Source organism: Tachyglossus aculeatus, chromosome 9, assembly GCF_015852505.1.
Source record: "Tachyglossus aculeatus isolate mTacAcu1 chromosome 9, mTacAcu1.pri, whole genome shotgun sequence".
In the NCBI taxonomy this organism is placed as follows: domain Eukaryota; kingdom Metazoa; phylum Chordata; class Mammalia; order Monotremata; family Tachyglossidae; genus Tachyglossus; species Tachyglossus aculeatus.
In genome coordinates this window covers 59,613,111-59,639,176 of record NC_052074.1, presented here as the reverse complement: position 1 = coordinate 59,639,176, position 26,066 = coordinate 59,613,111, and the positions used below count along the sequence as shown (strand labels likewise).

General features: G+C 41.7%; 1 protein-coding gene across 1 annotated transcript in view; it reads left to right on the top strand.

Moving 5' to 3' along the window:
* The window catches only part of TTN (titin), a 326,517-nt gene that overhangs the window by 76,411 nt on the left and 224,040 nt on the right, over positions 1-26,066 (top strand). The window contains exons 46-47 of the mRNA XM_038751738.1: positions 11,827-14,565; positions 15,312-15,590. Coding sequence (XP_038607666.1) covers positions 11,827-14,565; positions 15,312-15,590 — 3,018 coding nt within the window. The remainder of the gene's footprint in view (positions 1-11,826; positions 14,566-15,311; positions 15,591-26,066) is intronic.

Below are 26,066 nucleotides of genomic sequence, written 5' to 3'. Positions count from 1 at the left end.
TTAGTTCGAATAAACGCCTTCTCATTTCACTTTAGCTAATGATTTGCAGTTACAATTTTTGAATATCACTTTCAAAATAATCTTATCCTCAAATGTTTGAGCATTTTACCCTCAGAAAGGGCGTTTATTCTACTGTCTGCAAGTCAGGTAAGACTTTCTTCTCAGCCATCAAAAGCACAAAAACGCTTTCCTACGGCAAAATCCCCATGCACAGGAACATGTTATTTTGAAATTCATTTTTGCTTGTTCAAGAAGAAATGTCCACAGTTTGAAGAAAGAACAGACAACGAACGATTTTCGTGTCAGAATCTTTAAAACAGAGCATGGTGTTGCGTTTATTCGAACAAATATGGTGAGTGAATTTTTTTTTTTTGGATTTGTGAGAAATCTGTAGCATGTACATGATTTCATTTTCTTTATTGGCATTTCATTTATTTTCAACTTTTCAAATGATTATGAAAATAGTAATCTACTTTGTAATGTCCTGGGTTTTTTTTGCAGACTTGTCCTTTGAAGAGGAGGACGGGATTTCAGAAAGCAGAGAAGAAATGCGAGCTGCCTTTTCTGATTCAGAAGACTGCTTAGACCACAATCTGGTGGCTGCTAAGAGATATGCAAGTAGAATATCTTCTACAAGTTCCTGGCCTGAAAATTTTAAGCCTACATTTACACAAAAGCTAATGTTTAAATATGTGTTGGAGGGAGAACCCGTTGTTTTTGAGTGTAGGCTAATTGCTTGCCCAGCTCCAGAGATGACATGGTTTCATAACAATAGGCCTATACCAAAAAGTCTCCGGAGAATAATCAAAAGTGAAAGTGATGTACACAATCACTGTACCAGCCTGGTGGTCACGAAGGTAGAAGAGAGAGATTCTGGAAGTTATAGAATATTTGCCATTAACAGTGAGGGATCAGCGGAGTCAACTGCTTCGTTGCTTGTTGTGCGAAAGGGTCAGGATGCAAAATATTTAGAGTTTCTGAGGAGGGCAGAGCAAACTCAAGAGAGTGTTAAATCTTTTGATCAGGAAAGGAGAGAAGATAGGATAAAAGTGGACTTGCGCTTTATTGGCTCTCCCTTTAACAAGAACCAAGATGCCGATCGAAAGGGAATGATGAGAACCATACACTTTGAGAAAAGCAACCCCATTAGAAGGCAGGGTTTTGTGTTCCACGATGAACGATTGGAACGGACAACCGATGTAAGGGAATGGGTGAATGTAGGTGAAAGTTTCCTAGACGAGGTGACCAGAATGAAATTGCAGCGTTTACGGGAGGCTAAAAGGATTTTGGTGGAAAGGAAGAAATTGTCCCTTTCAGACGTGTCCCCTGAGGCAGGTCTCAGATCCGCAAGAAGTCAGGAAAGTACCAAATTCTTTCAGAACTTTAGTGAACAGTATGCCCATTTGTCAGATTCGCTACACAGTGGGGAGTCAGTAGATCATTCAAAAGTCACCACTAAGAGGATGTACCACTTTCACGCTCAGACGGACGAAGACGTGGAGTTTGGGAAACCTTCTAAAAGCCCAAAAAACCTTCCTGGAGACAGAATAGGTGAAGAATTAATCCAAGCTAAAACTGCTTTGTCTCAAGCAACGTTACCAAGAGAAACTCCAGCAGAGCATTTGGAAATGATAGGCAAAGTTAGCTGTACCACAGAAGAGAAGGAAAGTTTTTGCGAGGATATCGAAACCATCCAACCATTTGAGGCGATCATAGAAAGAGAAGTCATTAAAGAATCCCCAGAATCTACAATTAATGTACTTATTGGTGAAGAAATGTATAAAACCACTCAAAATGAGGATGGGATAACCGGTACCATTAAATCAGAGCCCACTGAACTTGTTCTTGCTTGTGAAAGCAGTCCAGAAAATATTGAGTTACCCAAGGAAAGGGTAAGGCAAGAAAACTTTACAGAAATAAAGCAAACCACTCCTGGGAACATGCACAAATTAAAAACCAAGTTAGAGGACAAAGCAACTGGATCAGAAAACCTTTCTCAAAAACATTTTCCACGTTGTCCACCTTTGTTTCTTCGTGAAATTGAATCATGGGAAGTAAATGAAGGTGAGAGTTGCATTTTTAATTGTTATTTCCAGGGCTACCCACAACCCATCATCACTTGGTATAAAAATGACGCATCTATTCCACATAATCAGGGCTATATCATCCATTCCACAGAAAACCACTCAACTCTAACTTTCTCTTCTGTTCTCCCTGAAGATGAGGGTTCTATTACCTGTGTACTGTTTAACCAATATGGAACGGTGAAAGCATCAGGCCTACTTAAAGTGAAGGCCAAGGCCAGCTGTGGAGCAGAACTATTTGAATCAGATGTCTACCAAGTGCTGCAGGATTATACTGAAGAAGAAGAAGAAGAAGAAGAAGAAGAAGAAGAACTGAATCTCGCATTTGGCTGTAAGGAAGAAAGCACCCCACCTTCCTGTTGGGATGATCGAACACATCTCCCCATTTGGCTGGCTAATGCACCTGTACCTCCCACTGCAGAATCAGACTCGCTTTCTTTTCCTGTGGAAATTCAGGTAACAGCAGCTACTCCTACTCCAGAACAAGATAAAGAGCTCAGAGATATTTTCGAACCGGAGGAATTTGTACCTGAGGCTGAATTGCAGGAATATTCTTCTCACTCCCATAAACACAAATTCAAATTCTCATTTGATGTTATCAATGAGCCACCCAAGCTGATCCGTGAAATACCAAAACACATTAGCTGTAGAGAAGGTGACTCAGTGGTGCTAGAGTGCTTAGTCTCAGGCGAGCCTCGCCCAGTTGTGACCTGGTTTCAAAACAGGAGAGCCCTAAGCCATGGCCAGAAGTTCAGGTTTGAAGAACATCAGAACAGCTATAGGTTGCACATTAATGAAGTGACGACCCTGGACTACGGCGTGTATGAATGTGTTGCCGAAAACAAAGCTGGAAGAGTAGCAAGTGCTTGCGATCTTACAGTAGAGTCTGTCATTCAGAGTTTTGATAGCTGTTTAAGAAATATCAGAAGTATTGAGGAGAAAGCTCACACCAGCCGACAAATTCAGGGAAAAATTGAGAAACCACCTTTGCGCGATCATTCGATTAGCTTTTATGTTTGCAAATCTAAAGTTCAGGAACGTTCTGTTCCTCAGCACTTCCAGAGTCTTGAGGCACTTCAGCGGATAGACCGGAGGAATGAAGAACATTGTATAATTTCAAAAGAACTGCCTAGATTCATGGGTGTCATGAAAAAAGCTGTAACAATAAATGAGGCTCCCATGCCTGCACATCCTGATGTGCAGTGGCCGAGTAAAGAAAAGGAACAAACAAAATCATTAAGGGCAGAAGATACTGTGTACTCCTTTTACGAGGATTTGATCAAGGTTAAATCCATAAAAGAGTCGGAAGAACAGTTTGGACAACAGGAAGACTCAAAAGAGGAAACTAGATGTAAAGGTTCAACAAGGGAACACTTAACGAATATCAAACTTGAAAGCACCATTGAAAGTTACTCAGGGAAAGACTCATCAATTACTAAAGGTGAAGAGCCGCTCAGTCAAGAAACAACTTCCCTAACAAAGAATGGGAAGTCTGACACAATCACTCCGGAAAAGATACAGGTCTTGGAAAAACCATGCTCAGAAGAGTATAGCATCGGAAGCATTCAGCCTGAAATGTACATGGCGTATAATGAAAGTTTGGTAAGGAAGCCATTCAGTAATTCTACAGAAGTGAAAATGGGTGATACCAGAATGTTTTCAGGGCAACTGGAATCTGAGGTGGATACATACAACATTGTAATAGATTTAAAATCACTTTCCTCACAGATAGATAAGAATTTTCAAGATCACCATGAGGTAGAACAGGAAGAAATTGATTTCCCAGACCAGTCTCCAGGTTCGGGAAGAGTTGAGCCTGAAGCTTATTGTCATAAAGAAAATGGAAGTGAGACTTTCCAAGAACCAGATGGAGCGCAACCAGAAGAAACAATTGGATTTGATGCAAGTAATGTATTTGACCTGAAACAAATGTATTCTCATGTAGAACATAGAAGTAAACAATTTCCAGAGCAAGATTTGCAGCAACAGGAAGAAACAGTTTTGAAAGATGAATCTTCTGGTCTTGAGCCAGTGAACATCATTTCATCCAGCATTTCAGAAAACGTGCAAAGCACTAAATCATTTGAAGAGCGAGGTGTTTCTTTCAGTCAAGAGGTTTCTGATCAGAGTATGATTTTGTTAGGAAAAAGCAGTATTCAGGCAGCAAATGTGGAAAAGGAAGGTCCTCAAATTCATAATTTAAAATCCGAGACCACAGATTTCTCACTGAACACCCGGTCTGAAAGGAGTCACCAAGAAACATTTCCTTCATTTCACACCTCATCCCTGCAGACCCAAGATACAAATCTCTTTGAAGAAGTCAGGCATCTGGAACCTGAGGATGACTTCATATCAAGCTTGAAAAAAGCTGCAAGGGAGAAGAAACACCAAAATATTCCTGTTTTGGAGGAGGAGGAAGAGAAGACACACAGAGTGTCTACGGAGTCCACTTCATTTTGCAAAGTTGATACTGAAATATGTAATTATGAAGAGGTCTTTCCTAAAGAACAAAATACTGCCCAGGAAATAGATGCAACCAACAGAAAACTGTCTGTAAGTCAATACTTACCATTTTTGAGAACTGCAGAATGCCTAGATCAGATAGGACAAATGGGCAAAGAAGCAAATGTCTCACAAAATGAAAATCATTATGAAGAAAGCCAGATTGAAAGAGAAAATTCTGTCTCTAGTAATGAAGCTGTAAGCAAGGCAGAAGAGGGTAAGAGCACAAATTGCCTTGCTGAAAATATTTCTAAAACTCTTGAGGTAAATACTATTGAAGCGAAGGAATCAGAGCCATCTCTAACGAAATATTTACTTGCAGCTGGAAAAGAGGGGGTTCCAGAAAGGCAAGATAGTACCAATCAGGTGGAATTTTTCCAAGATGGATCAATCACCTCAATGGAGGTTGAAGAGGTAACTTTCAGCACAGTTTATGCATTTTACAGCCAGCAACAAGAATCATCAGTTCGCCCATTTTCTCCTGAATCAGATATGTCAATTGAGGTAGCAAGCACCAGTAGTGAAGAAAGCCCAGAGTTAGATCAATTTTTTACACCTCCTTCATCAGTTGAAAATTTTGAAACTCCCACATCACATGAATCATGTTTTACTCCAGTGGCAACCCCTGAAGTATACTCAACTCCTTCAGGAGGGGAACCAGCTGAACAGTATTCAACCCCTTCGGGAAGGGAGAAAATCGAACGATATGCAACACCTTCTGGAGGAGAATCAGTCGAACGATATGCAACCCCTTCTGGAGGGGAATCAGTCGAACGGTACGCAACTCCTTCCGGAGGAGAATCAGTCGAACGGTACGCAACCCCTTCCGGAGGAGAATCAGTCGAACGATACGCAACTCCTTCCGGAGGAGAATCAGTCAAACGATACACAACCCCTTCCGGAGGAGAATCAGTCGAACGATACGCAACCCCTTCCGGAGGAGAATCAGTCGAACGATACGCAACCCCTTCTGGAGAAGAATCAATCAAACGATACGCAACTCCTTCTGGAGGAGAATCAGTTGAACAATGCTCAACACCTTCTGAAGGAGAACCACATGAACGATATTCAACTCCTGGAGGGGAATCACTCGAAAGATATTCAACCCCTTCAGGAGGGCGTAAAACCAACGTAAATTTAAAAAAGTTCCCATCAAGCCTCGAAAGGGAGGACAGTACCCCAAATGAGCTCTATCACACACCTACGGGTGAAAGGAGTTCGGCTTATGAACTTGGGCGGTCAGAGTCATTTGGCACGCCTAACGAAGCTATTGAACCCAAAGGAAATGAAATGCCTCCAGCATTCATTTCACCTCTGACCAAAAGACAGATCTATGAAAACACAACCCTAGGTTTCATTGTTGAAGTTGTGGGCCTTCCTGTTCCTGGGGTGAAATGGTACCGGAATAAATCATTGTTAGAGCCGGATGATAGAGTCAAAATAGAAAGGGTGGGGGATGTATGCTCCTTGGAAATTTGTAATGTTCAGAAGAAAGAAGAAGGGGACTATATGTGCCATGCTGTGAATATCATTGGAGAAGCCAAAAGCTTTGCCAAGGTGGATATTTTACCTCAGGAGGGAAGAGCAATAGCACTGCCTTGTCCAGTAACCCATCAACATGTCATGGAATTTGATTTGGAAAAAAACCCATCTTCAAGAACACCATCTCCTCAGGAAATCATTCTGGAAGTAGAACTGGGTGAAAATGATGTTAAGGAATTTGAAAAGCAAGTGAAGATTGTCACTATGCCTGAATTCACTCCGGATCACAAAAGCATGATTGTGAGCTTGGATGTCCTTCCAATGAACCTAGTAGAAACGAATACGGCCTTTGCTGGGAAAGAAGATTCGGAATTAAAGATTGATCTAGAAGTATTTGAAATGCCTCCACGCTTCACAACACCAATCTGTGACTGCAAAATCCCTGAAAATTCAGAGGCAGTGTTGGAATGTTCATTGATTGGGATCCCCACGCCGGTAGTCAAATGGTATAAGGAATACACGTGTATTAAACCAGATGGGATTAAATATGCGGTTACTGCAGATGAAGGAAGTCATACCCTTAAAATTTGGAATTTTTCTCTTATGGATAGTGCTGTATATAGCTGTAGAGCAGTGAATCGGGTGGGAGAGGCTGTCTGCAGAAGTTCCCTTACTTTGGGAGAACCAGAAATGGTGGCCGTGCCTCCAAAGAAAAGCAAAGTGACTCTAAGTAGCTCTAAGGAGAAAGCAGTCCTGAAACGCCAGTATTCAGACAAGGTTTTTGAATTTCAAGTCCCAGAAGGGCCCCCCAAGTTCATCAAAGCTCTTTCTGACTGCAGCTCACCTTTAAGCACAGCGGCATATTTCCAGTGTCTGGTACGCGGTTCTCCTAAGCCTAACATCCGCTGGTATCGAGGTGATAGGATGATTCAAGGGGATAGTAGATTCAGCATGGAAGATTCAGGCACAGGCTTCCATAACCTGTTTATTACGGGTTTAGTCCAGGATGACGAAGGGGAGTACAGATGTGTGGCTACAAATGCGTTAGGAACGGCAGAGAGTTGTGCGGTGTTGACCCTGAGCTAAATCTGGATGAGCGGATGGGAGACTGAATTAAATGGTGGTTTAACCAAAGATAGTTAAGGTTATTGTTGTAAATGCTTGTCATGTTTTGAAAATTTTCATTTCTAGAGGAAATATCAAAATTTTTGACTAGCAAGTCCACTTAAAGCATCATGTTGTGTCCTATATGTTTTATATGTAGAAATCCTGTATCTGTAATGCAGGTAAATATGGAGTTATCTTTTGTCAGTTTGTCAGTCACATATAATATTAAATTGTTTTTCTCACCTAATTGTTCATTCTTCTACTTTACCTCTGCTTTAGAATCTTATTGCAGCAGAACAGAGAGTCCCTTATATCTTCTGTTCCTCTTTCACTGGCATTACCAGATCACATTAACAAGTGATCTAACTGTTCAAAAGTAGAAGGGATGGGACAGAATAATTTAGTGGTCAGGAAACAGAAAATCCGAAGCTGAATATATCTGTGGCAGAAAGTCACAGGGAATGTTTATAAAAAGCATATGATGCCCATTTCAATTCTCCCCTTCAGGTCCAAAAGGATGTTACCAAAACATCCTGCCTCAGTTGAAGGATTGAAAAATCTTTCTACTTGTAGCCCACACCCTCTGAGACACTCAAATCTAAATCCAACCGTTTCAAAAAATCCCTGGGATGTGTGCCGGAGAGGAAAGCCATTGAGAGAGGTGTAATGAGCTGAGTGATTTGGCTGAATTTTCATTGCCGCATCTTCCCCAGTTCTCCTCCAAACTTTCCCCTAGCCCACCCACTATCCCTTCAAAGGACTCGGGTTCCAGGAAAGCTACTATGCACAGACATAATTTGACTATAAGCATGAGAGATTCTTCCCTCAGTACCCTCTGCTGGGTGCCCAGGAACACCCTAGTCTACCCGTTCCTCTCCAAGAATTGGTCTCGCAGAAATAATTAGGCAATTGTCATTTATTTATTGTTTTCCCCAACTATTCCTCCTACATGATTAAAATAACTGGAAATTTGTAAACGGGTTAGGATTTGTCTTTATTTGAGGATCATACTTCTAATTCACTCTGCAATTATGCTTTGATTACATCTAATTTAATAGAAATATGCATAAATCAGTGGAATAATCTAAGGTGAGGGGAAGTGGTCAATTAATATTTAAATTTAAGATAGCAAGCTATAATAAATGGAAGAAAATAGAGGAATAACTTCAGTAGGTGAGAAAATTACTGGGATATGGCGAATAAAAAATGAATTTAGATCAAACCTGAACCGAGACCTGTTCTACTACTACAAACTAGTATATACTAGTATATGTTATTCAAAATAATAGTGCCTCCTGTCTCTTACAGAATTTCATGAAGCAGGATAATTTTAAGCTTAAGCCAAAATACATTCATGTTTAATAACATTCTTGCATGTTCAACATTTCTAATATTTCCCAGATACTTAACGGTGGGTCTCTCGCACAAAAATGCTAGTAGCCTTCAAAATCGCAGAAAGTATAGCAGGACTGTTGATGTTGTCCTCATAGGATATGAAGTCCTGAAATAAAAAGAAAACCTGCAAATCCATGTCAAGGAAGTTGTCGATGTTCAGGTCGACTATCACGTGATTCCTTTTAAGCATCCTCTAGCTACTGTTGTTAGAGGAATGCCGCGTGGTGAAACCATTGGTCTCACCCAGTAATGGCATTTCTCAGTAGATACTAATCATTAACTGAGGAATTTATTTGGGGCTCAACATTTTTTTCCTTCTTCAGACATCCAGAGTAACCTAGATACTCTAGAACTATAGGTTGGGGTCCACAGAATTGACTTAAAGAATAAGGTTCAAATGGGACCTGGTACAAGTTAAGTCTTCACTGCTCAGAGCAGATCTCTTGTCTGTCTTATGGTCATAGATCCAGCTCCCTAGTGGAATGGGACAGCAGAAAGGCCTGGAGATGTAGGTAACAAGGTAGCATGAGGAAAGCGTGTTGTCCACTCCAAGGAAAATTTGGGTCTCTCTCCTGGTGTGGCTGCAAAAGAATATGATCAGAATAATCAATCAGTGGTACTTATTGAGCAATTCCTGTGCTAGTGCACTCTACTAAGTGTTTGGTAGACATGGTCCTTACCCACAAAATAATGTGGTTAACTGCCTGAGCATGAGAAACATTTTGCTTACTAGATAAATTCATCACTTAATGATAATATAAATGTGTAGAATGGTTTAGCAGCTTCCTTTGGTGAAATTGGTTTTTAGGAGATTGAGGAAAATGATTGTAGAGATCAGAAGATCTGCAATGGATTTTGGCCATCAAGTTTTGTTTGGTCTTTGACTGTGGATGGAAAGAGTTAGTTCACTGTTACTACATTACCAAAGAAATCAATTGAGCTATGGCAAGACAGGCTATTGTATACCTATGACTGGCCATAAAATTTAATGGAACTAGAACACATACCAATGCATTGGCTTCATTAGCTAAGGTGATTGCAATTTCGAGGTTGAACGTACCTTTTCCTATTTTTACAATTATTATTAGGTGAAGAAAAGCAAATCAAAGCAATTCAATATCATGGCGAGTGAAGAGTTTCATTTTATACCTGTATTCATATCCTTTTCAGATATAATGGTATTCTAGGAGGTAGAGACACCTCTAGAAAAAGAAGATTATCAATCCAAAGAACTAAAAAGTAAATATACTCCCAGTGGATCTTCTCTAGCAGGGTGGACTTGGGAACTGAGGCACTTACCAGATTATGCAAACCAAACAATCCCTATATTTCTATGAAATATCCAAATCACTGAGGTTAACTGGGTATTTCGCTTGTTCTTTCCGAATAATTACTTCAATTCACCATTTCACTTAACCGGTGTAGATCAGGGCAAGTATCATATGCATGAGAAACTGGCAGACATTTTCAAGATACTAATAGAGGCCTACTTATACGGGCTTTTAAAATGTCATTTTCATTCTACATGGATGATTTTGGCCAGCGCTCCTTTTTGCAATAAGCACGATAATTATGCCTTCTACCATTAATCCTTAAATGGGAATGATGAAATACAACAAGGTTAGTATTTCTTTGTACAGGTTATTAGGTAGATTGAGTGTTGTGTCTTGTTCTGTTGCTTTTAAAATAGCATTTTGTTTAGTCTTAAATATTGCTGTAAAAGCTTTTCCTATACAATAAAATACTTTCAAATCTTAGTATTTGAGCTCTTTCTTTTTCTGTCTCTTTCTTTCATTTTGTAACCAAATTGCCTTTCAACCTATCGTATTGTGCAAAGGCTCACAGTTACACTGGCTAGGTGGACACAGGCCAAAGAAACAGCATAAAAACGCATGAAGTTTTCTGCAGAGTGGATCTCCAAAGGATGAATCATTGGCAGTGCCACTAAAGCTCCCCTTGCCTGCCAAAAGTGCTACTACCACCACCCCCCTCAACTCATGCTTTTTTTCCTCTAGTAATGTTTTTTTTTTTCTAATTGTTTGAGAGAACTGGGAGGTTTTAATGAACTCCAGATTGGAGACCTACCTTTTATCTAACCTACCTTTTGTGATTTCCCAAATATTTCTGTTGACCTCATAAAATCAGAATGTAGTTGATGGCTTGAGAAGCATTTTTTAATCCAATCCTAGCATTTCTTCTCCTTAAGTACTGCTTCTCCTGCAAGAGCCTAGGAAAGAAAATGAAAGACACAGATGAAAATCTGTTCATGAAAATCTGAACTACACTTTAGATCAATTGTGTATTATTTAGAGGATATTATTATGCTAGTTAGTATTTGCTAGTATTTGAGCTCTTTCTCTTTTTGTCTCTTTCTTTCATTTTTGCAACCAAATTGCCTTTCACCTATTATGTTGTGCAACGTCTCATAGTTACAGTGACTAGGTGGACACAGGCCAAAGAAGCATTGTAAAAAAAAGCTTGAAGATGTAGGCTACTGCAGAGTTTTCACAGAACCCAAAGATCTTAAATTCTCTTTTAACCTTGGTAACATCAAACAGTATCCTGAGAGCTAAGAGTAGACCAGGGGCTCTGAACCCCCTTGGATCCAATCCAAACCCAGAGGACATTTTGTATCCCCAGAATTCCTTTTACTTCGATCAGTTTTGTAGGAAGAAGGAGCAAGAAGAGAAACTGGCCCTGTGATTTTTGGGTTACTCATTAACTAAGGACTTCAGATTATTCTTTTTTAAAAAAAGAAAGACATTGACACCACAAGGAGAATATTCAAATAGGTTATGCACTAGATTCACAAAATGTGAAAAAGGTGATTCCAGTGCAATGAGATCATCAGGGATTGCGTTACAGAGTTTGGAAATCTCTTCTTTTACAAATACATTATTTTAAATGGTTAAGTACTGGAAGAGCTATTGACAAAAAGGAAATTCTAAGAAGAGAGCATTAATGTTTGTTTTGTAGCTTTTATTTTCTAGTAAATCCCCATATCACAGAGATGAATTTTTTCTCAAAATACAAGTTAAAATATCGGTACATATATAATATGTGTGAAGTGGAATCTATACATAATGTGAATTGTGCATAATAGTCCAAAATGATTTATGTTTTCAAGAATGTTGTTAGTAACCTCCAACATTGTGCACCTTTGGATCCTTTTACTTGTTTATTTCTGTAGCCTACTAGCTGGCAGGCCCAAATGAAGCATTTTGGTGAAACTGTAATCATTTTTTTTCCCATACAGAATTTTCTAGTTCTATTGTTCCATCTGCTGAGGAAGAAAGCACCGACCTCCAATTACCAGGCCAAGATGTAACACCTGAACTTTTGTCTGAAGCTTCAGTTTATTCTGCCAAATTTGGTCCCAGTAGGGAAGGCAGTGCTCCCATGTTCATCAGACAGGTTTCTGACACTGAAATAAGTTTAGGAGATGTAGCCAAACTTTCGGTCACGGTCACTGGCATTCCGAAACCTAAAATCCAGTGGTTCTGTAACGGAGTCCAGTTGACATCTTCTACAGACTACAAATTTGTATTTGATGGTAATGATTATAGCCTGATCATTCTGTATGCAAAATCTGAGGATGAGGGAAAGTATACTTGTGTTGCCAGTAATGAATATGGCAAGATTGCATGCAGTGCTTTTCTAAAGATAACTCATAAAGAGGTAGTGGAGGAATGTGAAGAAAGAGTGGGGGAACCAGAAATAGGGGAACTTTTGGAAAAGAGGGGCAGGCCTTCTCCTCCCCTCTTCATTAAGAAGCTCAAACCTATTCAGTGTGCTCGAGGGGTTCCTGCTATTTTCGACTACATAGTCACTGGTGAACCAGTTCCTGAAATTCAGTGGTTTAAGGGAAATGACCAGCTCTGTACAAATATATATTATACCATCATTCAGCATTCAGATGGTGCAGGCTCATTAATTGTAAACAATCCTCAAAGTGAAGATGCTGGACTATATATCTGTAAAGCAGTAAACACTTGGGGTGAATCCATGTGTAAGGCAGAATTGCTTGTGTTTCATGAAGGGCTTGATTCCTCTCCCCAAGGAAAAACAAGTCAAGCCCTTCTTGCAGAGCCCTGCACCCCTGAAATGGATTCCCTCCAAATGTTACCAACGGGACATGATGTCAAGGTAATTTACTCAGAACAAGAGATCACATCCTACGTACAAGACACCATTTTGAATGCCGCCTTGGTCATCGAAGATCAAGCAACCTTGGGGGAAAGCCCAACCTTGCTGGAATCTATGGTCGTGGAAGAGCAAAAGACCCTATCTTCAGAAGTTTCCCTTGAATTTCCTGCCATGGATGAGGTGAGGCCTAGTCAGTTGACTGAAGAACCCTCTCCCACACTGCAGCCACAGGTGATGCAGACAGAGATAACACTCCCAAAAGAAGACATTCTGTCTCTTCATAAACCTCCATCCCAAGCTGCCTCAACTAGTACTGAGAAAATGTTTCAGAGGGCTGTGACCACAGAAGAAAATGGCACATTACCAGCTGAACAACTTGTCATTTTGCCAGCTACCACAGAAGGGGAATTTCTAAGATCTACAACTGAACCGCAAGTGCGGGTCCATTCCAGCCAGGTGACTGAAGAGATTCCTCTTCCAAAAGAAGAGGTGATAAAAGCCTCAGAGAAAAAACAAAGAGCATCTCTTCAAAAAGAAGAGCACCAAATGGCTTTGCAGTTACCCTCTCTAACGGGAAGTCAAAATTTAGTAGAGGGACCAATGGAACTTTTTCAGGAGACAGAGATCTTGGCTTTTGAGATGAAGTGTGAACCCCAATTTCCCTCAGAACCAGTACACGTGGAAAAAAAAGGTGTTCTGGTAGAGAGCGCAGACCGACTGGAAGGTGCAGAGCAAGATTTTGCAGTAAGGATTCAGGAAGGGCAGTCGGTAAGGATTCCTCTAGCACTAGAGGAACAGCGAGTACTAGGGGAAGAGCATGCTGCTGACATGACAGCTTCAGAAACGAAAATGACACAAGCTGTAAAACAACCCAAGGAAGCTCAGAATGTTCACGAAGTACAGGAAAATGGTATTCTTGATAAGGAAAAGCAGTTGGCCCCTGACATTCCCGAACAAGCCCAATTAGACATAAAGACACAGATCCGAAGAGCCCTAAAAGTTGCTGTGGCAAGAGAACAACCCATCCTCTTTTCTGAATGGCTGAGGGACATTGAGAAAGTTGAAGTCAAGACTGTAAAAGTTACTAAAGAACCTAAGATCGTAATGTGCACGTATCTCGGTACCACTACAGGAAGTTCCATTACCGAAGAATTCACCATCACCCTTGAGGGTATCAATCCTCAGACAGCTAATTTGAAGACACAGCTTAAAGATGCCTTGTGGTCTATTGTTTGTGAGGAAAAACATGTGCTACTTGCAGAACAACCCAGTCTAAGTGAAGGGGTTGATTCCTGTTCAGATTTAATAGAACCGGAAGAGGTCGAAATAACCACCGAACCCGAAGTTCAGTCCGGAAGCCTTGTCTCAAATCAAGAAGTCCACTGTGTTAGTGTGGAAAGTCATGTTAGGGATATAGGTGCCACATCAGAGATTCTTTCTGGTTCCCTCCCAGTTGAAAAACCACAGGAGATTGTGAAAATGATTGAGAAAAAAGAGTCAAAGTTTGAAAAAGATACCGGGGACAGTGTCACAGCCCAGAAACCAGAGAAGTCTTCAGCTAACAGGGATTGTCCTGTCATACGCAGGCATTTGGTAGACACTGTTGCTGAGGAAAATGATAGTGTAAGACTTTCAACTGTAATACTGAATGCCAAAGAGGTAAATTGGTATTTTGAGAATAAACTGTTGTCTTCAGACAAAAAATTCAAGTGTATACAAGATGATCAAACCTATACACTAGAAATCAACAAAGTGATCCAGGAGGGGCATCAAGGAGATTATACCTGTGAGGCACAGAACGATGGTGGAAAAACATCAACTTCCGCGAAACTCACAATAGTTAAAAGAGGTTGGATTATGAGGATGAAATATCAATTTCTAATCTTCACAGCTGTGTCTAGAAATAGACTACCTCACCGATTATCTTTTTTTCTGTGTGTCACTAGTAGTTATACTTAATTAGAAGACAAGAGCTGATGATAGAACAAATCATGGTTTTAAAATCTTTTTTCCTTTGTCTTCTTGGCCAATTTCTAACCCTCCTTTATTTTCTAAATTTGTGCTTTTTTGTGATCCTTCCAATATTTCAATCCTCATCTGATGTATTTTTCATGAAAGCAATTTTTGAGTAATTGAATGTAAAGAGAATGCAGCTACTGCAAATTTTTGTCAGATATAATTGATCAACATTTTCATCCCTAAACCCTCAAAACCATGATTGGTGTGTTCTATCATTGCCACAGGTATTGTATAACATTTCACCTTCACGTTTCTCTTTCTCAGGACTTTAGGCCAACATGGTATATAAAAGTATATATGCCATATTGCTATGCATGTTACTATCACAATTTAATCATTCCTCTATTTCATTATTCACTCCAAAGTAACTCTTAAGTAGGTTGGATGATGTTTACTGTCTGCTACCATCTTCCACAGTTGTTTTTTATTTTCGGTCACCGTCTTTGGACAGCTAATGTCTGTTTCACAAATGCCACTTGCCCACTTCGTTAACGGCTCCCGTATCTGAACGCAAATTTCGCAACATCCCTCGCTCCAGTCCAGAGGCAATCTAATGAACCTGTGTCTTGATTCTAGCTGCCCCGATAATCAAGAGGAGAATCGAGTCTCTGGAAGTCGCGTTGGGCCATCTGGCTAAATTCACTTGTGAGATTGAGAGCGCGCCCAATGTTCGATTCCAGTGGTTCAAAGCTGGACGTGAAATTTATGAGAGCGACAAGTGTTCATTACAGACCACAAACTATACCTCCACTCTGCAGATCCTGAGAACTCAAGTAGTTGACTGTGGTGAATATAGCTGTAAAGCTTCAAATGAGTACGGGAGCGTAAGCTGCACAGCTACCTTAACAGTGACTGGTAAGTTGCATGAATAATTTTCCTTCTCATGATTATCTTTCTTAGGTTTAGTGCACCTGCACCCTGGAACAGAGAGGTTTCACCCTCACACCCTTAAGGTCATGATGCTGCTATATTTCCCCTGTTCAATGAACATAACAGGAAGCCCCTTTAATGAGCATTCTAAGCAACAGTTAATGCATTGCTTAGAAAGCAATGTCTTACTGTTGTGGAGACAGTTTAGCATGAAAAGCAGGTATATGAGTTTCCTTTTTTTTTGCATCAAGAAGAGAAAAAATGAAAATTCCTCATTCACTTGAAAATGATGTTAAATGATATCAATAGACAATGCTCATTTCATGAGAATGAGTGAGAGAGAATCCTTGAAGAGATGCTACTAAGTTGGAGCAGTAGTGTCAGACTTACTTACTAAACAACTCTGGAGTAACTTTGAAAAAGCTTTATAGCTCATTCTCTTGAAAATTTTATCAAGAGCTGGTTATGTTGCATTCATTTTGTCAAAAGAATGCACAGCTCTAGTTTGTTTAATGTGTGAGAACGTGGTTGACCATCATTAAATGGGTGACTTGGGAGGACTGATCACTAGGGGGGTAAGATGGAATTTCAGTTATGCCTCATCTGCAGATATATTAAAATAAAGAACCACCAAAATATATTCTTTCCATTCCAAGGTCCTGGGTAGAGAGTAGCAAAGAGGTTGGCCAGTGTTGCTTGGTCCATCTTGGTTGTCCCGAAGAAACTAGAACCCTAAACTGCCCCATAGCTCTGCTCCTATGTTGTATCACTCCCTGGACCAAACACCAAACAGGTTTAATAGAGACCTGCTTGCCGGCTTAGAGCCGACATCAGACCCCCTGCCACTCTGAAGCAGGGTAGAAATGGCCACTTCCATGTTCCTCATGATGCCTCCATGGCTATCTCTCAACCAGGCATTCCAGGCAGCTTAGCTCTGAGATGCCAGCTTAGACGCTTCAGTCCCGCCACCATCTTTGAAAAAGGCCAGGTGGCCACCATTTATAGAGAGTCCCATGTGGTCACCCCCCACCATGTGCCTCCCTGCTGCAGCACCTTTCATTGCTTACCACCTCAATCCAGCCCTGAGCTGCTGGACATCTCCACTGTTGGGAAAGGAAAGTGGCAGGTGTGTCTAGATGGAGCCAAGAAATGATGATTCCTTCACATCGGCAACCTCTACAAATGACCGCCTCTAAATCCATTTTGTTCTTACCCATTTTTCCTCTAACGGTATGAATTTGAGTAATGATGAAGCCCTTCAGGGCCTGAATTTCCTTATAAGAAAAACGAAACTGTTTTTTACCTTTCTCCAAGGGATGTTGTTAGGTGGATTTGGTTCTGGGTGTGAACAGGGCTACTGAGACTGCAGTCTAGGCTCAAAGAAGACTCATCTACTATTTCTGCCTTTCAAGGAGCAGGGATGCCATCTCAGGGGAAATTTCAGGAGGAGGAGTGGTGTTCCTTGAACTTGTGTCCCCAATTCTAAACTACTCTCAACAGGGTTATGCATCGAAGACCTCTCCATACCATTCCTGACTCAGGTCTCTCTTCGGGTCCTAGGCCTTTAGCAGCTGTTCCCCTCCATCTGAGCTTCTTGGTGCTAAGATGCATACCGAGTGTTTATGGTTTCTGTCAATTCCATCTCTCCTTGTAGTGGAGAACTAGATGTCTTCTTCCTGCTGGGAGATGCCTTTGTATGTGGGTGGCTGGGGCAGAGCTATCTCCCCTTCTGCATCCACTGGGCTAAGCAGCAGGTGGGAAAGGGATCCACTGGAGAGGTGTGTAGCACTGGAGCCCAGATGGCAAAGTTACTGAGCCACGATTCAGCCTTCAGCACATCCACCATTGCTCCTCTATGTGCTTCTGGGTGGGCACTGGGAAAAAGGGAAGCGGCTGCCCCGGAGTTACCCTAGGGTCCCTAGTGGGGGGTCACTCCGAGAAGCCAGCCCCCAAAGCATCCATGAGGTCACACCCACTATGCCAACATGCAGTGTGATGTGATGACATCATATGGCCACCATTTTGTGGAAATCCTCTTGATTTGGCCCTGCACCTAGATGATTGTTCCATGGTACCCTGATGCTTCCAATTAGAGAAGCAGCATGGCTCGGTGGCAAGAGCACGGACTTTGGAGTCAGAGGTCATGGGTTCAAATCCTGGCTCTGCCAATTGTCAGCTGTGTGACTTTGGGCAAGTCACTTAACTTCTCTGGGCCTCAGTTACCTCATCTGTAAAATGGGGATTAAGACTGTGAGCCACCTGTGGGACAACCTGATCACCTTGTAACCTCCCCAGTGCTTAGAACAGTACTTTGCACATATTAAGTGCTTAATAAATGCCATATTTATTTATTATTATTAATTATTATTCTAATTGCTCCAGCGCCTTTTCCTTCCCATCACTGGTCCAGGTACAGCATCTGAACCTTGGAATGCAGTGATAGGAGTCACTTGGTACAGAAAATTAAATAAACTGGTTGAAAAAGCATCCAGTACCATATCAGAACCATTCTGGGGACTGGCCAGCTGAAAATCACATTTCCTGGTAACCTCTGGCCACCCAAAGTGAATCCCTCTCTGAAGAGGACAATAAATGTTGGGGAAAGGGCGTCACTTTCCCCTGTGCTATCCTACCAGTGCATCCGTCACTATTGGTTATATCATTACTGTTCAGTCTTCTCACTAGATTTGGGTAGAATGGGCACCGGAGGTTTTCCCCTCAGCCAGATAGCAACAGAAATACAGTTTCTGTTGCTGAAGAGGAATGCAAGGAGCTGCAAGATTGAGGAAACTGGAAATGTAGCCCAAAGCTCAGTCCTATTCAAGGTGTAAGAGGTAAGGGGAAGTGGAAGAGGGTAACGCATCCCTCATTATGAAGAAGATTCTAGCTCCTTGCAGCTCTTTTCCTTATTCAGAAGACAGCAAGGATTTTAAGCTCCTCTTTCATAAAGCCATTGATATTCTTTCGTCGGCCTTTCTTTTAACTTAAGGGTTATCACAGCTAAATAGATACAGTGTACCAGACTCCAGGTCAACTAATCGATCAATGGGAACAGCAAATCTTTTGCTGATTCACCACTTTTGTTGAACAAATACCTTTTGTAGACTTTCTAATCAACCTATTTAAATTGCACCGTCTCTTAGCTGTCAAAAGGATGTGATTTCCTTTCCTTCTGCAGTGCTTTCTTACTGAACAATAAACTCTCAAATGATGTAATGACTTTTCTCTTTCTTCGCTGTGGACTAGACAATATATACAAAACCCGGGTGGGGAGTAAACTGAATGTAATGATTCAAACATTTCTCTTGCAGAGGCGTATCCTCCAACCTTTCTGTCCAGACCTAAATCAGTCACTACTTTTGTGGGAAAGTCCACAAAATTCCTCTGCACGGTGTCAGGAACCCCTGTGATTGACACCATTTGGCAGAAAGATGGCTCAGTCGTGTCTCCTTCAATCAACTGCAAGATTTCTGATGTGGACAACAAGCACTTCTTAGAGCTTTTGAATCTTACAACCCATGACAGGGGTATTTACTCTTGTAAGGCCTCCAATAAGTTTGGAGCGGACACCTGCCAAGCCGAACTGATCATCATCGATAAACCGCATTTCATTAAAGAACTGGTCCCCTTGCAGTCGGCGATCAATAAGAAGCTCCGTCTAGAGTGCCAAGTAGATGAAGACAGGAAGGTGACAGTGACCTGGAGTAAAGATGGACAGAAAATCCCCCCTGGAAGAGACTATAGGATCAGTTTTGAAGACAAAGTCGCATTCCTCGAGATTCCTCTGGCCAAATTAAAGGACTCAGGAAACTATGTCTGCACTGTTTCGAATGAGGCTGGAAGCAGCTCCTCTTCTGCAACTGTCACTATCCGAGGTAAGAATGTTAATGGTCTTTCCTTCTTCTTTGGGGGCGGGAAGAGCTAAGAAGAGGAAAACATTCCCTAATTTCAACCAGCAGGGGAGGGGTTGATGACGCCTGATTCCTTAATTCAGAAACTTCATTCCATGGCAAGTGCTTTTGTTGGAGGATAGCTACATTTGCAAAACGTTTTGTGTTTCCCCAGGAATATGTTTTTCTCTGTTGTGTTTGCATTCCCTGTCTGTCCTCTTTATATCATTGTATAATTCCTTGGAAGACTTGTCCCTCCAAGGAATTTCAAAAGCCTCTTTGAATCCAGGATATCTTGTTCTCGCCAAACTGCTCAGGACCTGGAATAGTTGCTGGGATTACGGGCTGGGAAGAGGTCCCTGAAACCTTTTTTTCCCAAGATTGATGTTAAAATCTTATGAGCATATGTGTCTTTTTTGCTGCTCTTCTGTTTCACCTCCATCGGGAAGGCACATTTTTCAGGTGTCTTTCTTTTTACAATCTTTCTTCAGAGCCACCATCATTTGTGAAGAAGGTGGATCCATCTTATTTACTGCTCCCAGGAGAAGCAGCACGCCTCCATTGCAGACTCAAAGGCTCGCCAGTGATCCAAGTTACTTGGTTCAAAAATAACAAAGAGCTTAGTGAGAGTAACACACTCAGGATGTCTTTTGTCAACTCGGAGGCGGTGTTAGATATCATGGATGTGAAAGTGGAAGACAGTGGAACTTACTCATGCGAAGCAGCTAATGATGTGGGCAGTGACAGCTGCAGCACTGAAATAGTTGTCAAAGGTTTGTTTGCACAGTTATTGGCCCTTGCTATTAAAATGACAACAGAAGTTGTTTCTTTGCCTTTTCCCATGATTAATCATTTACTGGTCCTTTAATGCTTTTTAGAGCCCCCTTCTTTCGTCAAAACGCTTGAACCTGCAGAGATAGTGAGAGGAGCAAATGCCGTTCTTCAGTGTGAGGTCACGGGCACGGGACCGTTTGAAATTAGCTGGTTTAAAGACAAGAAGCAAATTCGAAGTAGTAAAAAATACAGGTTGTTCTCTCAGAAGTCTCTTGTTTCCCTGGAGGTGTTCTCCTTCAACAGTGCCGACGTCGGTGAATATGAATGCGTTGTAGCTAATGAAGTCGGCAAATGTGGCTGTCTTGCTTCCCATATACTAAAAGGTGAGTGAAATAAGGTTTTTTTTAGATATAAAAGCATAATGGAAGACTTCTGGCTTGCAGTGCTCTTCCCCTCTTATCTTTTCTTTAAATTACATCTTGTTTGTAATCTTACCCCCTGCTCTTGGGAACAAAACCAGCTTCCTCAATTACTCAAACAATCTGGCACCAATCTGGCAACAATCCTTACACCTGATTACAAGGGATAACCCATCAGATGCCAATTACCCCAAAAGGTCCTTGTATCTTCTCCTCTCCTGTTAATGATAGCCAAATGTAATTCTTTCCTAAATAGCCATCTGATCTTCTAGGTATGCCCGTCTAATTGCTTTGTTTTCTTGTCACTCTCCCCCTTCTAGACTGTGAGCCCGCTGTTGGGTAGGGACCGTCTCTATATGTGGCCAACTTGTACTTTCCAAGTGCCTAGTACAGTGTTCACACAGTAAGCGCTCAATAAGTACGATTGAGTGAATGAATGAATGAAATATCCCATACTTCAAAATAACAGAGTATCGTAAAAGCATAACACCACATCAAAAATTTAAACTGATCTGTCACTTGAAATGGGTCACTAGAAAGCCAGAAAAACCCTTGATAATAAACGAGCTTATCTTCTCTTTAAATCAGAGCCACCATCTTTTCTAAAGAAAGTAGAAGACTTTACCGCTCTCGCAGGACAGACAGTCACCTTACAAGCTGTCGTGAAAGGTTCAGAACCGATTTCCGTAACCTGGATGAAGGGACAAGAGATCATTAAAGAAGACGACAAAATCAAAGTGAGCTTTTCAAATGGGGTTGCCCATTTACTGATCTCTGACGTCCAGGTGAGCTCCAGTGGCAAGTATACTTGTCTGGCAGAAAATGAAGCAGGAAGCCAAACCTCCATCGGGGACTTAACTGTGAAAGGTTAGTGTAGGAGCCTTTCGCTTTTACTTCCCAATTTCATTTAAAATTGAGCCCGAGCACCATTCTTAATGACAACTCTTTAATTCCTTTATAGAGCCTGCCAAAATCACTGAAAGGGCAGAATTAGTTCAGGTAACAGCTGGAGATCCAGCCACCCTGGAATATACTGTCACAGGAACTCCAGAACTTAAACCTAAGTGGTTTCGAAATGGGCGTCCAATGGTTTCCAGTAAAAAATACAGGCTGAACTTTAAGAACAATGTTGCGCAACTCAAGTTTTATTCCGCCGAGCTGCAAGACAGTGGCCAGTACACTTTTGAGATCTCAAATGAAGTTGGCAGCAGCTCCTGTGAGACGACTCTTACCGTATTAGGTTGGTATTTACTTTGGCAAGGCACCCTAATCTCCCACTTCACAACCCGTAAAGCCAACAAGAGTTCCCCTTTCTGACTTCCTTCTGTGTTGTGCCATGAACAGATCGTGACATCGCTCCACTCTTCACCAAACCCTTGAAGACGGTGAACTGTGTAGTTGGTGGTGACTGCCACTTAGACTGCAAAATAGCCGGTTCGCTGCCGATGAGGGTGTCCTGGTTTAAGGATGGCAAGGAGATAACCTCTACCAACAGATACAGGATCGCGTTCGTGGAAGGCACGGCCTCTTTGGACATAAGCAGAGTGGAACTGAGTGACGCGGGAAATTTCATCTGCCGGGCCACCAATTCGGTGGGCAGCAAAGACAGCAGCGGGACCTTGGTCGTACAAGGTTTGAGGAACTTTTCATTCTTGCCTCACAGTATTGCATGACTAAGTCTTCCCTTGTAGAGCCTGCCTCTTACTCTCTAGATGATTTCTTGTAACTCTTCTTCAGAGCCACCACGCTTCGTAGTGAAACCCGAGTCCCAGAAGGCCCTGCCTGGCACCGCGGTCTGCCTGAAAAGTACTTTCATGGGATCTACCCCTCTTACAATCCGATGGTTTAAGGGCAATGAAGAACTGGCTTCCGGCGGGACCTGTTATATCACCAAAGAAGCTTTAGAAAGCTCCTTAGAGCTCTATTCCGTCAAGACATTGGATTCGGGCCAATACACCTGTAAAGTCAGCAATGTTGCTGGAGCAGTGGAATGCACCGCTACCTTGTTTGTCAAAGGTTGGCTCTGCTTTTTCTTGATACATTTGAGTTTGTTGCCATCCCCATTTCTTCATGCCTTCTTCGCGCCTCTTCTTGATAACCTGTCTTCCTCCCACAGAGCCTGCCACCTTCGTCGAAAAGTTAGAACCATCCTGCCTGTTAAGAAAGGGAGATGCCACAGAACTGGTTTGTACAGTAACCGGCACCCCTCCAATTAAAGTAACATGGTTCTCCAACGATCGAGAAATTAAAGAGAGCAGCAAACACCACATGTCTTTTCGGGACTCGACTGCAGTTTTAACACTCAGTGATATTTCAGTTGAAGACAGTGGTGAATTCATGTGTGAGGCTCAGAATGAAGCTGGCACAGATCACTGCAGTAGTATAATCATAGTTAAAGGTTTGTGTTTAATGTTGCCATTTTACTTTTGGACCCGGTTCAAATCATTCCAAAGCCTAACTCTTTTAAAAACTATCTGCTTTGTACCATAGAATCGCCTTACTTTACCAAAGAATTTCAGCCAATCGAAGTGCTGAAAGAATATGATGTGATGTTGCTTGCTGAGGTAGCGGGCACACCTCCCTATGAGATCACTTGGTTTAAGGACAACACAACTCTGCGAAGTGGCAGGAAGTACAAAACTTTCATTCAGGATAAACTGGTTAGCCTTCAGATTCTCAAGTTTAACGCTTCAGATGTCGGCGAATACCAGTGTAGAGTTACAAATGAAGTTGGTAGCAGCACATGCAGTGCTGTAGTGACTTTAAAAGGTTAGTATCCATTAACACAGGTATAATTTGAGGGCCTAAAAAGAATTCAAGGTTTCGTTTTGGTTTTTTTTTTGTTTTTTTTTACCAGTTTTGTCCTGTGCTGGCACCTTATTGAGAATTCATTTTTTTTTCCTAACAGAACCGCCATCATTCGTAAAGAAGATTGAAAGCATTAGTTCACTAAGAGGTGGCACAGTAGCTTTCCAGGGAACTCTTAAAGGCTCAGAACCCATCAGTGTATCTTGGTTAAAAGACAATGATGAAATCATTGAAGATAACAACATAAAAATGACATTTGAGAACAATGTGGCTACCCTCTACATAACTGGCATCGAAGTAAGGCATGATGGGAAATATTTCTGTCAGGCCAAAAATGATGCAGGGATACAAAGATGCTCTGCCTTACTCTCAGTCAAAGGTCAGTTGAGAAACATTCTTCTTTTTTTCGAATAAAGTGAATCAGAGACCACTTCATTCGGTGGTAAATATTTACACTTCCTCCCCTCACACACTTTCCTGTGTTTGCTTCAGAACCTGCAACCATCACTGATGAAGCTGTATCTATAGATGTCACTCAAGGTGATCCAGCAACTTTACAGTGTAAATTCTCAGGAACCAAAGAAATTTCAGCTAAATGGTTCAAAGATGGAAAGGAATTGTCTCTTGGTCCGAAATATAAAATCAGTGTCACTGACACTGTATCCATCCTAAAGATTATTTCCACAGAAAAGAAGGATAGTGGAGAATATACGTTTGAGGTCCAAAATGATGTCGGGAGAAGCAGTTGCAGAGCTAGCATTAATGTGCTGGGTTGGTATTCCTTTCTCTTTTGGTGGGGGAGTTGACTATTTTCTCACCTTTTCGTTGTCCTATAAAAAATGAAAGAACTGAGATAGGCTGACAGTGAATTATATGCTCTTTTTGTCGAATAGATCTTATCATACCACCCTCGTTCACTAAAAAGCTAAAGAAAATGGACAGCATTAAGGGGTCTTTCATTGACCTAGAATGCATCGTGGCCGGTTCTCATCCTATCAGCATCCAGTGGTTCAAAGATGACCAGGAAATTCTAGCTAGTGATAAATACAAGTTCTCTTTCCACGACAATACTGCGTTTCTGGAAATCAGTCAGCTGGAAGGGACGGACAGTGGAACTTACACTTGTGCTGCAACAAATAAAGCAGGACATAACCAATGCAGTGGATACTTAACCGTCAAAGGTTTGAGATTCTCCCTTTAGTCCCAGTAGAAGATATTCACTTTCTGCCTCCGGTTGGCTCAGTTCTAAAATAACTCCTCCTCGCCTCCCTTTCTTGTTTTACTCTTCGTAGAACCCCCTTACTTTGTCGAAAAGCCGCAGTCACAGGATGTCGCCCCGCGTGCTAGAGTGCAGTTCAAAGCGCTCGTTGGTGGAACCACTCCCATGACTATTAAATGGTTCAAAGACAGCAAGGAGTTGCACTCGGGTGCGGCCCGCTCGGTTTGGAAGGATAACACGTCAAGTGTGCTCGAGCTGTTCTCAGCCAAAATCGCCGACTCGGGAACCTATATCTGCCAGCTAAGCAATGATGTTGGCACAGCAACGTCGAAAGCGACTCTCTTTGTAAAAGGTTGGGATCTTCTGTCTCTTTTCCTTGACTCGATTCTCTTCTGTTTGGGGAGGAGGGTTGCATAAATTCCCCTAGCTGGTGGCTTATTCTTTGAGAAAGTAAACTCTTCTTACATTTTCTTCATGCTCAGAACCTCCCCAGTTTATTAAGAAGCCCAGCCCGGTACTGGTGTTGAGAAAAGGACAGGCCACAACTTTTGAATGCCAAATAGCAGGCACTCCTGAAATCAAAGTATCTTGGTATCTGGACGGGAATGAAATAACTGCTGTGAAGAAGTATGGGATTTCCTTCATTGACGGCTTGGCCACTTTTCAAATATCGGGTGCCAGGGTGGAAGATAGCGGAATGTACGTTTGCGAGGCTCGTAACGACGCCGGCAGCGAGAGCTGCAGCATTGAACTAAAAGTGAAAGGTTCGTGATTGAAATCTTCGTGCCAGTCGGGATGCCTGACTTCGCTCTCATTTCTGCCTCTGAATAAGCTGGATCTTGTCTTCTTTTACATTTTTTAGAACCGCCCACATTTATAAGGGAGTTGAAACCCGTGGAAGTAGTGAAAGGTAGTGATGTGGTGTTAGAGTGTGAAGTGGCAGGCACTTCTCCATTTGAAGTAACGTGGTTGAAGAACAACAAGGAAATTCGAAGCAGCAAAAAATACACCCTGACCGACAGAGTAACAGTATTTAATCTCCACATAAGCAAGTGTGACGAAGCAGAGATTGGTGAATACCAGTGTATCATATCCAATGAAGGAGGTAGCTGTTCCTGCAGTACTAGAGTCAGCCTGAAAGGTCAGTTATAGAAATCAAGTGGTGAGAAGCATCCAGTTACTGTGCTATGTCCTACTGGCTACCTTTAGTGTAAGAAGAAACTAAAAGAGTTCTTTTCTTTCCATGCCATCTCATTTAACAACAGAGCCACCCTCTTTCGTTAAGAAGATAGAAAACGTCACTACTGTTTTGAAGAGCTCTGCTGTCTTTCAGAGCATAGTGGCAGGCTCT